Genomic DNA, 15,000 nt, shown 5'->3' on the forward strand with positions numbered 1-15,000 from the left:
ACCGTCTCTTTAATTTCAAGCCTTCCTGATAGGCATAGACATAATTAGTGTTGTTTTCATGATAACTCATCCATTTTCTGTGACCCATAATTGTTGAGAAGAGAAAGAGAGAAGAACAGAAAGAGAGAGAGAGAGAAAGAGAGAGAGAGGAGGGAGAGAGAGAGAGAGAGAGAGAGAGAGAGAGAGAGAGAAAGAGAGAGAGAGAGAAAGAGGAGAGAGAGAGAGAGGAGGAGAGAGAGAGAGAGAGAGAGAGAGAGAGAGGAGAGAGAGAGAAAGAGATAAGAGAGAGAGAGAGAAGGAGAGAGAGAGAGAGAAGGAGAAAGAGAGAGAGGAGAGAGAGAGAAAGAGATAAAGAGAGAGAGAGAGAGAGAGAGAGAAGGAGAGGAGAGAGAGAGAGAGAGAAGAGAGAGAGAGAGAGAGAGAGAGAGAAAGAGATAAAGAGAGAGAGAGAGAGAAGGAGAGAGAGAGAGAGAAGGAGAAAGAGAGAGAGGAGAGAGAGAGAAAGAGATAAAGAGAGAGAGAGAAAGAGAGAGAGAGAGAGAGAGAGAGAGAAGGAGAGAGAGAGAGAGAGAGAGAGAGAGAGAGAGAGAGAGAGAGAGAGAGAGAGAGAGAGAGAGAGAGAGAGAGAGAGAGAGAGAGAGAGAGAGAGAGAGAGAGAGGGGAAAGAACAGAATAACTAATGTGACTCCACAGGCTGCTGTAATGAACTCTCTGTCAGAGACGTGGGTGTGTTTGTGTGCGTGTGTGTATGCATGCGTGTGTGTGTATGCGTGGGACAGTTGTAAATGTTATCTCTCGTCTGGAAGGAGGTTCTATCTCCCTCCTGTCTTGTGTGACAGTGGTGGACGCGTTCCAGGTCGACCTTTTGCAGTTGTGCTGTCTCAGCATCTCAGAACATTGCTATATCATATGAATGTGGTTCCTGAGACACTAGAAGTACTTCTCCAGGAGCGAGATCTGATCATCTGCGCAGCAAGCCTGCAACAAAGACAACCTGCTTCCAGCAGAGGCCTCTGTGACATTGTGAAACAGCGCTGGTAACAAGGAGGATTATGGGTAAACATACAGACATCAACACAATTCCCTGTGATCAGATCAAAGCAGAAACACAAGAGGTAACTTCTCTCTCTCTCTCTCTCTCTCTCTCTCTCTCTCTTTCTGTTACATGTGCTTCTCTCAGTCAGGAATAGTCAAATTATCCCGTAGTGAAGCAGGAATTCCCAGGAGACATGGCATAGTTCAAAATCATATTTCTATCAAAGAGCAAAGAAAAACACAGGAAATTATGTTTTGTTTCCCTGCTTGAGCGAAAACAGACAGTTGAGACACCAAGGTCTTAACCTCAGTTCCTTCATCTGTAATACATGAAAGTCTTATAGGACAGAGATGCTGTAGCTCTGCTGGCCTCCAAAGCCATTCTGTATCCAGAAGAAAATTGTACTTGTATTGTCCAACCTGACTAATTACATATTGAGTAGTGGGTCCCACTTTAAACAAACAAAAACTTACAAAGGCTTTAAAGAGCATTCATGAAGTCTTCAAAAAGCAGTACATGGATGGGTCTGAGATAGTGTACTTCATTACACCGTCAGCATAGCAGTAGTGGTAGATATAGTGGGGGAAAAAAAGTATTTAGTCAGCCACCAATTGTGCAAGTTCTCCCACTTAAAAATATGAGAGAGGCCTGTAATTTTCTTCATAGGTACACGTCAACTATGACAGACAAAATGAGAAAAAAAATCCAGAAAATCACATTGTAGGATTTTTTATGAATTTATTTGCAAATGATGGTGGAAAATAAGTATTTGGTCAATAACAAAAGTTTCTCAATACTTTGTTATATACCCTTTGTTGGCAATGACACAGGTCAAACGTTTTCTGTAAGTCTTCACAAGGTTTTCACACACTGTTGCTGGTATTTTGGCCCATTCCTCCATGCAGATCTCCTCTAGAGCAGTGATGTTTTGGGGCTGTCGCTGGGCAACACGGACTTTCAACTCCCTCCAAAGATTTTCTATGGGGTTGAGATCTGGAGACTGGCTAGGCCACTCCAGGACCTTGAAATGATTCTTACGAAGCCACTCCTTCGTTGCCCGGGCGGTGTGTTTGGGATCATTGTCATGCTGAAAGACCCAGCCACGTTTCATCTTCAATGCCCTTGCTGATGGAATCTCACGATACATGGCCCCATTCATTCTTTCCTTTACATGGATCAGTCGTCCTGGTCCCTTTGCAGAAAAACAGCCCCAAAGCATGATGTTTCCACCCCCATGCTTCACAGTAGGTATGGTGTTCTTTGGATGCAACTCAACATTCTTTGTCCTCCAAACACGACGAGTTGAGTTTTTACCAAAAAGTTCTATTTTGGTTTCATCTGACCATATGACATTCTCCCAATCCTCTTCTGGATCATCCAAATGCACTCTAGCAAACTTCAGACGGGCCTGGACATGTACTGGCTTAAGCAGGGGGACACGTCTGGCACTGCAGGATTTGAGTCCCTGGCGGCGTAGTGTGTTACTGATGGTAGGCTTTGTTACTTTGGTCCCAGCTCTCTGCAGGTCATTCACTATCTCTTCAAACCAAGCTGCTTACCTATTGCAGATTCAGTCTTCCCAGCCTGGTGCAGGTCTACAATTTTGTTTCTGGTGTCCTTTGACAGCTCTTTGGTCTTGGCCATAGTGGAGTTTGGAGTGTGACTGAGGTTGTGGACAGGTGTCTTTTATACTGATAACAAGTTCAAACAGGTGCCATTATTACAGGTAACGAGTGGAGGACAGAGGAGCCTCTTAAAGAAGAAGTTACAGGTCTGTGAGAGCCAGAAATCTTGCTTGTTTGTAGGTGACCAAATACTTATTTTCCACCATAATTTGCAAATAAATTCATAAAAAATCCTACAATGTGATTTTCTGGATTGTTTTCTCTCATTTTGCCTGTCATAGTTGACGTGTACCTATGATGAAAATTACAGGCCTCTCTCATCTTTTTAAGTGGGAGAACTTGCACAATTGGTGGCTGACTAAATACTTTTTTTCCCCCCACTGTACATGCATTATCTCCGAGAGGAAATTGGTTTTGCAGCCATTCATCACTTATTCACCCATCTTTAACCATCTTTAACCAGACAAGTCAATGGAGAATCTGTTCTAACTTAGAAATAACGGTCTGGCCAAAAGGCCAAAACACCTTACTATGTTTCTCCATTCTGTCTGTTGGCCTGATTCATTAGCTGTTAAAACGGCACACCAGAAACCAATCTGTCTGAAGTGGCAGTGTCTGTGACACTATCTGGAGCCCATCTAGATCACTGTCTGTGTCTACATTACAACCACAAACTTCAGGTTTCAGCAGTGTGTGTGTGTGTGTGTGTGTGTGTGTGTGTGTGGCTGAATGCCTGTCTGTCTGTCTGTACACCTCACCTCTCGGCAGAGCTGTCTGGCTCTATGAAGCGTATGAGCGGAGGAGCAGAGAGGGTCTCTGTAGCAAAGATTCCCCCCTGTAGCTGGACCCCAAAGCCATTGAGGGGGTCTCCTCTCAGAATGATCTCACTGCTCTCTGTGTGGACGATCTGACCACCAGGACCCACACTACTGGACGCCAGGGACACGGCTGGGGAGAGAGAGAGAGAGAGAGAGAGAGAGACAGAGAGAGGGAAACATCAGACAGGACTGTATACTCACTATACAAAGGGGTTGCCAACCTTACTCTTGGAAATGGTATGCAGGGTTTTGCTCCAACCTCGTTGTAACTGATTTAGCTACCACAATCAATGTCCTGGTGAGAATCAGGTGAACTGGATTAAAGTTGGTGCCTGCAGGATGGTAGCTCTCCAGGAAGGGGCTACTATGAGGGGCTACAATGAAGGGCTGTTATGAGGGGCTACAATGTGGGGCTGGTATGAGGGGCTACAATGAGGGGCTACAATGAGGGGCTACAATGAGGGGCTACAATGAGGGGCTACAATGAGGGGCTGTTATGAGGGGCTACAATGAGGGGCTACAATGAGGGGCTACAATGTGGGGCTACAATGTGGGGCTACAATGAGGGCTATTTTTACATTTTAGTCATTTAGCAGACACTCTTATCCAGAGCGACTTACAGTTAGTGAGTGCATAAATTTTTCATACTGGCCCCCCGTGTAATCGAACGCACAACCCTGGCGTTGCAAGTGCCATGCTCTACCAACTGAGCTACACGGGACTACTGAGGGGCTACTAAGAGGGGTTACTAAGAGGGGTTATCGCGAGGAGTTATCATGGGGGGTTATCACGAGGGGTTATCACAAGGGGTTATCACGAGGAGTTATCACGGGGGGTTATCACGAGGGGTTATCACGAGGGGTTATCATGCGGAATTATCACGAGGGGTTATCATGCGGGGTTATCACGCGGGGTTATCGCGTGGGGTTATCACGAGGGGTTATCATGCAGGATTATCATGAGGGTTATCATGCGGGATTATCATGAGGGGTTATCATGCAGGATTATCATGTGAGGTTATCACGAGGGTTTATCGCGAGGGGTTATCACGAGGGGTTAACACGAGGGGTTATCATGCGGGATTATCATGTGGGGTTATCACGAGGGGTTATCGCGAGGGGTTATCATGAGGGGTTAACACAAGGAGTTATCATGAGGGGTTATCATAAGGGATTATCATGAGGGGTTATCATGAGGGGTTATCATGAGGGGTTATCATACATGAGCTCTTATGCTCTTTGTTCTTCTGTCGTCTCTTCATCATGGAGTTGCGTGGGCTCATAGGAACAGCTGTACGGGGCAGGGTGCTGGAGCTCTGGCTGGATGACCCAGGGCCTGATGTGGTGGTGGTGGAACCAGGGGAGAAGTTGGTCGACACTAGGGCTGTAGAGAGCAATAGAGATAGAGAGAAGTCACTAGGGCTGGAGAGAGAGGAGAGCGAGAGAGAGACACTCTTCTGAGAAGGCTTTCCACTAGATGTTAGAACATTGCTGCAGGGACTTTCTTCCATTCAGCCACAAGAGTATTAGTGAGGTCGGGCACTGATGTTGGGCCCTGATTAGGCCTGGCTAGCAGTCGGCGTTCCAATCCATCCCAAAGGTGTTCGATGGGGTTGAGGTCAGGGATCTGTGCAGGCCAGTCAAGTTCTTCCACACCGATCTCGACAAACCATTTCTGTATGGACATCGCCTTGTGCAAGGGGGCATTGTCATGCTGAAACAGGAAAGGGCCTTCCCCAAACTGTTGTCACAAAGTTGGGAGCACAGAATTGTCTAGAATATCATTGTATGCTGTAGCGTTAAGATTTCCCTTCACTGGAACTAAGGGGCCTAGCCCGAATCATGAAAAACAGCACCAGACCATTATTCCTCCTCCACCAAACTTTACAGTTGGCACTATGCATTCGGGCTGGTAGTGTTCTCCTGGCATCCACCAAACCCAGATTTGTCTGTTGGACTGCCAGATGGTGAAGCGTGATTCATCACTCCAGAGAACGTGTTTCCGCTGCTCCAGAGTCCAATGGCGGCGAGCTTTACACCACTCCAGCCGACGCTTGGCATTGCGCATGGTGATCTTAGGCTTGTGTGCGGCTGCTCGGCCATGGAAACCCATTTTATGAAGCTCCCAACGAACGGTTATTGTGGTGACGTTGCTTCCAGAGGCAGTTTGGAACTCGGTAGTGAGTGTTGCAACCAAGGACAGATGATTTTTACCCGCTACAAGCTTCAGCACTCGGCGGTACCGTTCTGTGATCCTGTGTGGCCTACCACTTCGCGGCTGAGCCGTTGTTTCTCCTGGACGTTTCCACTTCACAATAACAGCACTTACAGGTGACCGGGAATGCTCTAGCAGGGCAGAAATTTGACTAACTCACTTTTTGGAAAGGTGGCATCATATGACGGTGCCACGTTGAAAGCCACTGAGCTCTTCAGTACGGGCCATTCTACTGCCAACGTTTGTCTATGGAGATTGCGTGGCGGTGTGCTCGATCTAATACACCTGTCAGCAACGGGTATGGCCTAAACAGCAGAATCCACTCATTTGAAAGGGTGTCCACATACTTTTGACCAGGTAGTGGATAATGTTTCTATAAAAACATTTGCCGGATGTTGCAAGAACGTTCCCAGAACACATTTTGTCTGTGTCGTTTAAAAGGTTCCCAGAATGTTTCATTAGGTTGTGGGAACAGTCTGGTGGGTTTATAAAGACGTAGAAAGTTACACTCTTATGTATAAACTCCCAGTCATTTATTGGGTAAACCACCAACGTGTCGGCATCACTGTGCCTTCTTCAGGGTGATGTCTTGAACGCTTGAACCAGGTTATGTAGACAAAACAGTGCAATTAGTGCAACCAATGACAATAGTGAGCGGTGTGTCATAATTATTAGGTTGATTAGAATGAATTGAATGAAACTGTTAAAAGACAATAGTTTACAGCATATTTCATATATTAGGCTATTGTTATCATTAGCATTAGCATAAGATTAACATCAACATACATTATTGTTTAATTTAATTTCACATATATATTTAATTATTTCCAATTTCATAAATGTTTGGTTACATGTAATCTTTTGGTTCAACCATAATGCATAATAAGCAATCCTCAACAAGGGGAACATATTGGGTGTACGCTGATAAGCTGTAGAAAGAATATATTCATTCATAAGACTTGTTAATAGAAAATATAATTGTTCAGAAGAAGGGCCTGAGATCAAAGTCAATATTCAGACCACTAGGGGTCAATATTCAGACCACTAGGGGTCAATGTTCAGACCACTAGGGGTCAACGTTCAGACCACTAGGGGTCAATGTTCAGACCACTAGGGGTCAATGTTCAGACCACTAGGGGTCAACGTTCAGACCACTAGGGGTCAATGTTCAGACCACTAGGGGTCAATGTTCAGACCACAAGGGGTCAATTGTTCAGACCACTAGGGGTCAATGTTCAGACCACAAGGGGTCAATGTTCAGACCACTAGGGGTCAATGTTCAGACCACTAGGGGTCAATATTCAGACCACTAGGGGTCAACGTTCAGACCACTAGGGGTCAACGTTCAGACCACTAGGGGTCAACGTTCAGACCACTAGGGGTCAACGTTCAGACCACTAGGGGTCAATATTCAGACCACAAGGGGTCAATGTTCAGACCACTAGGGGTCAATATTCAGACCACAAGGGGTCAATGTTCAGACCACTAGGGGTCAACGTTCAGACCACAAGGGGTCAACGTTCAGACCACAAGGGGTCAACGTTCAGACCACAAGGGGTCAATGTTCAGACCACTAGGGGTCAACGTTCAGACCACTAGGGGTCAATATTCAGACCACAAGGGGTCAACGTTCAGACCACTAGGGGTCAACGTTCAGACCACTAGGGGTCAGTGTTTTTAAATAGGATATCCAGTAGGGCTCCCTCTGTAGTAGTAGGATCTCCATGTTACCTCCTGTGTATTTGAAGGAGGAGATGGGACGGTTAGCTTCAACAAAGTGAGCTGCTACCAGATAGTCAGTGTTCTTACACCTGATTGAGCTGCGGCGTTCAGCTATGCGTTGTTTCAATTGTCTTTTCGCTTGTCCTACGTAGGCTTTCCCACATGTACAGGCGATGAGATAGATTACTCCCGTTGTCTTGCATGAGATGATACCCCTAACAGGGATTTTTCAACCTGTATGCGGTTGTCTACAGAAGGATGTTTTTTTTGTAGTGCTATTGCACTGTGCGCATGAGCCGCATTTGTAGTTCCGATTTGGAATGGGGTGTCAAGGGTGTCTGAGTGGGCTCGGGGGGTGGGGGGGGGGCAGGTCAGATCTCACTAATCTATCCCCAATATTGCGACCATGCTTATAGACCACCAGTGGGGGGGGGTTCCTTGAAAAGGTGTGCATCCTATCCGCACGTAGCAGGGTATTGAGGTCTGTGGGCTTAGTGTATACGTCTGTATGTAATGCATCATTCTCTTTGAGGATCCATAAGTCCAGGTAGTGTGTTTTTCTCTCATCAAGTCGCCATGGTGAATCTGAGATGTTCAGAACTCTCGTTTAGCAGAGCATGGAATTAATTTAGTTCCTGCTGACTTCCTTCCCAGAGCACAAAGACATCATCTACAGTTGAAGTCGGAAGTTTACATACACCTTAGCCAAATACATTTAAACTCCGTTTTTCATAATTCCTGACATTTCATCCTAGTAAAAATTCCCTGTCTTAGGTCAGTTAGGATCACCACTTTATTTTAAGAATGTGAAATGTCAGAATAATAGTAGAGAGAATGATTTATTTCAGCTTTTATTTATTTCATCACATTCCCAGTGGATCAGAAGTTTACATACACTCAATTATCTATATGTGGTCCTCTGTAGCTCAATTGGTAGAGCATGGCGCTTGTAACGCCAGGGTAGTGGGTTCGATCCCCGGGACCACCCATACGTAAAAATGTATGCACACACGACTGTAAGTCGCTTTGGATAAAAGCATCTGCTAAATGGCATATTATAATTAGTATTTGGTAGCATTGTCTTTAAATTGTTTAACTTGGGTCAAACGTTTCGGGTAGCCTTCCACAAGCTTCCCACAATAAGTTGGGTGAATTTTGGTCCATTCCTCCTGACAGAGCTGGTGTAACTCTCCTTGCTCGCACACGCTTTTTCAGTTCTGCCCACACATTTTCTATAGGATTGAGGTCAGGGCTTTGTGATGGCCACTCAAATACCTTGACTTTGTTGTCCTTAAGCCATTTTGCCACAACTTTGGAAGTATGTTTGGGGTCATTGTCCATTTGGAAGACCCATTTGCGAACAAGCTTTAACTTCCTGACTGATGTCTTGAGATGTTGCTTCAATATATCCACATAATTTTTCTTCCTCATGATGCCATCTATTTTGTGAAGTGCACCAGTCCCTCCTGCAGCAAAGCACCCCCACAGCATGATGCTGCCACCACCGTGCTTCACGGTTGGGATGGTGTTCTTTGGCTTGCAAGCTCCCCTTTTTAGCTCCAAACATAACGATGGTCATTATGGCCATTTTTGTTTAATCAGACCAGAGTACATTTCTCCAAAAAGTACGATCTTTGTCCCCATGTGCAGTTGCAAACCGTAGTCTGGCTTTTTTATGGCGGTTTGGAGCAGTGGCATCTTCCTTGCTGAGGGCCCTTTCAGTTTATGTCGATATAGGACTTGTTTTACTGTGGATATAGATACTTTTGTACCTGTTTCCTCCAGCATCTTCACAGGGTCATTTGCTATTGTTCTGGGATACCAGTTCAGTTCATTGGATGGAGCAAAGGTAGGGTCTCTCTTCTGTGCCTACAAGCCTCCAATGTGTGGGATGTTAGTGTACAAGCTCTCCACATCAAAAGTGGCCAGCAGGGCGCCCTCTGGTATCTTTCCTAAGCCCTCTATCAATGAGACCATGTGACTAGTGTCTGACATAAGATGGGAAATTCTCAACCATCGGTTTAATGTGGTGGTCCACAAACTTAGAAATGTTGGATGTCACAGAGTCAATTGCTGCTACAATGGGTCTATCTGGGGGGAGGAGACATACCTGGGGGAGGAGACATATCTGGGGGGAGGAGACATACCTGGGGGAGGAGACATACCTGGGGGAGGAGACATACCTGGGGGAGGAGACATACCTGGGGGAGGAGACATACCTGGGGGAGGAGACATACCTGGGGGGAGGAGACATACCTGGGGGAGGCGACATACCTGGGGGAGGAGACATACCTGGGGGGAGGAGACATACCTGGGGGAGGAGACATACCTGGGGGAGGAGACATACCTGGGGGAGGAGACATACCTGGGGGGAGGAGACATACCTGGGGGAGGAGACATACCTGGGGGAGGAGACATACCTGGGGGAGGAGACATACCTGGGGGGAGGAGACATACCTGGGGGGAGGAGACATACCTGGGGGAGGAGACATACCTGGGGGAGGAGACATACCTGGGGGGAGGAGACATACCTGGGGGAGGCGACATACCTGGGGGAGGAGACATACCTGGGGGGAGGAGACATACCTGGGGGAGGAGACATACCTGGGGGGAGGAGACATACCTGGGGGAGGCGACATACCTGGGGGGTGGAGACATACCTGGGGGAGGAGACATACCTGGGGGAGGAGACATACCTGGGGGGAGGAGACATACCTGGGGGGAGGAGACATACCTGGGGGGAGGAGACATACCTGGGGGAGGAGACATACCTGGGGGAGGAGACATACCTGGGGGAGGAGACATACCTGGGGGAGGAGACACTTGTTTGTGTAATTTAGCGACTGTATAAAAGTTTGCCTGATATTGCAACAACGTTCCCAGAACACATTTTGTCTGTGTCGTTTAAAGGTTCCCAGAATGTTTCATTAGGTTGTGGGAACATTGTGGGGACATCACAAAATATATGTTCCCAAAACACAAAAAACTGTCCAGTTGTGCGGATGATTCTAAGTTTATTTTACGCTGCAAAAAACATTCACCTGATGTTACAAGAATATAACCAGAACACATTTCCTCTGTTCATTAAAGGTTCATTAGGTTGTGGGAAGAGTCTGGTGGGAACATCGAAACTACACCTAAACTATACCGAAACTAATTTCATACATAATAAGAGACAATATCAAATTGACAATAATCTGATGAGTGACAATATTTGTATTTGTATTTATTATGGATCCCCATTAGCTGCCAAGGCAGCAGCTACTCTTCCTGGGGTCCAGCAAAATTAACACAGTTATACAATTTAAAAACATTACAATACATTCATAACAAATTTCACAACATATTAAGTGTGTGCCCTCAGGCCTCTACTCTACTACCACATATCTACAACACAAAATCCATGTGTGTGTATGCATGTGTCTGTGTCTATGTTTGTGTGGCTTCACAGTCCCACTGTTCCATAAGGTGTATTTCTATCTGTTTTTTAAAATCTAATTTTACTGCTGGCATGAGTTACTTGATGTGGAATAGAGTTCCATGTAGTCATGGCTCTATGTAGTACTGTGCGCCTGCCATAGTCTGTTCTGGACTTGGGGATTGTGAAGAGACCTCTGGTGGCATGTCTTGTGGGGTATGCATGGGTGTCCGAGCTGTGTGCCAGTAGTTCAAACAGACAGCTCGGTTCATTCAACGTCAATACCTCTCACAAATACAAGTAGTGATGAAGTCAATCTCTCCTCCACTTTGAGCCAGGAAAGATTGACATGTATATTATTAATGTTAGCTCTCTGTGTACATCCAAGGGCCAGCCGTGCTCCCCTGTTCTGAGCCAATTGCAATTTTCCTAAGTCCCTCTTTGTGGCACCTGACCACACGACTGAACAGTAGTCCAGGTGCGACAAAACTAGGGCCTGTAGGACCTGCCTTGTTGATAGTGATGTTAAGAAGGTAGAGCAGCGCTTTATTATGGACAGACTTCTCCCCATCTTAGCTACTGTTGTATCAATATGTTTTGACCATGACAGTTTACAATCCAGGGTTACTCCCAAGCAATTTAGTCTCCTCAACTTGCTCAATTTCTACATTATTCATTACAAGATTTAGTTGAGGTTTAGGGTTTAGTAAATGATTTGTCCCAAATACAATGCTTTTAGTTTTTGAAATATTTAGGACTAACTTATTCCTTGCCACCCATTCTGAAACTAACTGCAGCTCTTTGTTAAGTGTTGCTGTCATTTCAGTCGCTGTGGTAGCTGACGTGTATAGTGTTGAGTCATCCGCATACATAGACACACTGGCTTTACTCAAATGTCGTTAGTAAAGATTGAAAAAAGTAAGGGGCCTAGACAGCTGCCCTGGGGAATTCCTGATTATACCTGGATTTTGTTGGAGAGGCTTCCATTAAAGAACACCCTCTATGTTCTGTTAGACAGGTAATTCTTTATCCACAATATAGCAGGGGGTGTAAAGCCATAACACATTGTTTTTTTCCAGCAACAGACTATGATCGATAATGTCAAAAGCCGCACTGAAGTTTAACAAAACAGCCCCCACAATCTTTTTAGCATTTATTTCTCTCAGCCAATCATCAGTCATTTGTTTAAGTGCTGTGCTTGTTGAATGTCCTTCCCTATAAGCGTGCTGAAAGTCTGTTGTCAATTTGTTTCCTGTGAAATAGCATTTTATCTGGTCAAACACCATTTTTTCCAAAAGTTTACTAAGGGCTGATAACAGGCACACCACCTCAGTGCTAACAGTATTACTCTGGTTTATAGGCATATGATTACTGCATACAATAGCTGTAGGATCAGCAGAGGCATTCCGGGCAGTAAGAGGGACATAAATTAGGTTATTTACATTGTGTCTTCCAACGCCCCTGGGATAATGTACATTTGCTCAATTATTATGACAACTCAGCGACACAATGGTAGGGATTAAATGAGCTGGACTTGCGTCATTGATAAGTTATTGTCTCAACGCAGCCTTATAATGCTGTGAAAGGATCCAGGAACCCAAATGATTTGGGTGGATCCCATCCTCCTTATAATACTAGCTTTGTTTCCAGAAGGTATCAAAATTGTCAATAAATGTTACACCCACAGAGCTGCAATATTAGGCCTATCAGTTGTCAAATTGTACATGAAGAGATGGGCGCATCTTGTAGTTGACAGATGCAGCGAAAGGAGCATCACTTTATCAAATCCTCCTTCAGAATCACGTGCAGGTAAAACATTTTGATTTCTATATAGTATCAGAAAGAGCATATTCTGCAGTTTCTATGACACTTACCTTTGTCAAATAACTCTCAAAATTCAAGAGGTGCAGCTCCATTTCCACATTTCCCTTTTCACAAGAATATTCGTGCTGTCCATGCATTCAGCACATGACCACTCGGCAGCAGTATTACTCTGGCTACTAAGCAAAAACTAGTAACATAATTAACTTAAAATTAAAATATGCTATTCTGTCATCAATGGATGAACGGGCGACAGAAAGCAGATAGAAACTGATAATGGTGCATGTGACTTCAATTAACTGAATGATGAGGTTGAAGAGGGTGATTGATCCGAATGATGAGGAGGTTGAAGAGGGTGATTGATCCGAATGATGAGGAGGTTGAAGAGGGTGATTGATCCGAATGATGAGGAGGTTGAAGAGGGTGATTGATCCGAATGATGAGGAGGTTGAAGAGGGTGATTGATCTGAATGATGAGGAGGTTGAAGAGGGTGATTGATCTGAATGATGAGGAGGTTGAAGAGGGTGATTGATCTGAATGATGAGGAGGTTGAAGAGGGTGATTGATCTGAATGATGAGATGAGGAGGTTGAAGAGGGTGATTGATCTGAATGATGAGGAGGTTGAAGAGGGTGATTGATCTGAATGATGAGGGTGAAGAGGGTGATTGATCTGAATGATGAGGAGGGTGAAGACGATGCTTGAATTTCGAACAATAGTGTAATGTTGTTGAAGAATTGTGGGTGGTCTAATTATTTTATTATGAAAGGCTGGAAATGGTATATCATCTCCCCTGGGAGAGTCAAATCAGACTCTGAGTACAACATACACTGTGTGTAGTTCAATGGCAAGCCCAACCAAAACGAATGGAATCGCTGACAGCATTGCAAATTGCAAATGCTGCAGAATTTAGACGCGTTGGAATCGGATGGAGGTACTGGGACTGATCCCACGTTGCTGATGAAGAGTCTTCATCTGATTCTGATGTTGACTTCGAGCCTCCGCCTCCGATGCCTGAGCCTCGCCGCAGAAAAACCAGAACAGAGCCAACTGAGACGCTGATCCCAACTCTGCCACGGTGAGACAGGAGTCTAGGAGGGATGGCAGGGTTTGGGTAGAAAATAGTGACGAGTTTATGTGACATGCAGATGTTGCAGCACATCAGAGATCGTACTGTTGCTCATGAGCACAGAAAAGGAAACAGAAAAGAGACCATGCCACGCAACCGCTTCAGAGAGACCATGCCACGCGACCTCTTCAGAGAGACCATGCCACGCGACCTCTTCAGAGAGACCATGCCACGCAACCGCTTCAGAGAGACCTTGCCACGCAACCTCTTCAGAGAGACCATGCCACGCAACCTCTTCAGAGAGACCATGCCACGCAACCTCTTCAGAGAGACCATGCCACACAACCTCTTCAGAGAGACCATGCCACGCAACCTCTTCAGAGAGACCATGCCACGCAACCTCTTCAGAGACCATGCCACGCAACCTCTTCAGAGAGACCATGCCACGCGACCTCTTCAGAAAGACCATGCCACGCAACCTCTTCAGAGAGACCATGCCACGCAACCTCTTCAGAGAGACCATGCCACGCAACCTCTTCAGAGAGACCATGCCACGCGACCTCTTCAGAGAGACCATGCCACGCAACCTCTTCAGAGAGGCCATGCCACGCAACCTCTTCAGAGAGACCATGCCACGCAACCTCTTCAGAGAGATTACGCGACACACCAAACAAGGCCTATGAAAACTGTGTGCAGTGCAACTGATTTGTTTGTGGGGCTTGCTCAAAGCATAAAGAGAAGACAACATTGATTCATGCGTAAAGGCACACTCATAAGGGCACAGTACAGCGTCGGATACAATCAACAAATGACTGTTTTTTATATCTTGTCATGAATATATTTCCACTAATATTTATTTATGTAATTCATCTTTACAATAGTTTATGCAGTATTTATCAAGCAATGATGCTTATGATTGCGCACCTTGCGGGTTGATATGTATCTGATGCATATGCTAAAGAGGACGCCTGGCAACATTCTCTAGCGGCTACTGATAGGCTGAAAGGCCAGGCAGTCCTAGTGTTAAAGAACTCAGTAAGGCTTTTCTGTCAACATTCTTGTGACATCAAAGGAATGTTTTGTACAGCCGGATACAAACATTATGAATGTCAGCACAACTGGACAATTTTAGTGTTTTGGGAACCCATCTCTTGTCATATCCCCACAATGTTCACATAACCTAAATACATATTCTGGGAACCTTTAATAAACAGATGAAATATGTTTTGGGAACATTCTTGTAACATCAGGTGAATGTTTTTAGCACCCTAAAAGAA

The 15,000-nt window shown here is 45.3% G+C and overlaps 1 protein-coding gene across 1 annotated transcript in view; it reads right to left on the reverse strand.

Annotated features, from left to right (window-relative positions):
* The window catches only part of LOC121575741 (glutamate receptor-interacting protein 2), a 157,719-nt gene that overhangs the window by 67,631 nt on the left and 75,088 nt on the right, over nt 1–15,000 (reverse strand). Inside the window, exons 12-13 of the mRNA XM_045223211.1 lie at nt 4,701–4,862; nt 3,420–3,609 (exon numbers count right to left, since the gene is read on the reverse strand). Of these exons, the coding sequence (XP_045079146.1) occupies nt 3,420–3,609; nt 4,701–4,862 (352 nt within the window). The remainder of the gene's footprint in view (nt 1–3,419; nt 3,610–4,700; nt 4,863–15,000) is intronic.

Source organism: Coregonus clupeaformis, chromosome 10, assembly GCF_020615455.1.
Source record: "Coregonus clupeaformis isolate EN_2021a chromosome 10, ASM2061545v1, whole genome shotgun sequence".
NCBI lineage: Eukaryota > Metazoa > Chordata > Actinopteri > Salmoniformes > Salmonidae > Coregonus > Coregonus clupeaformis.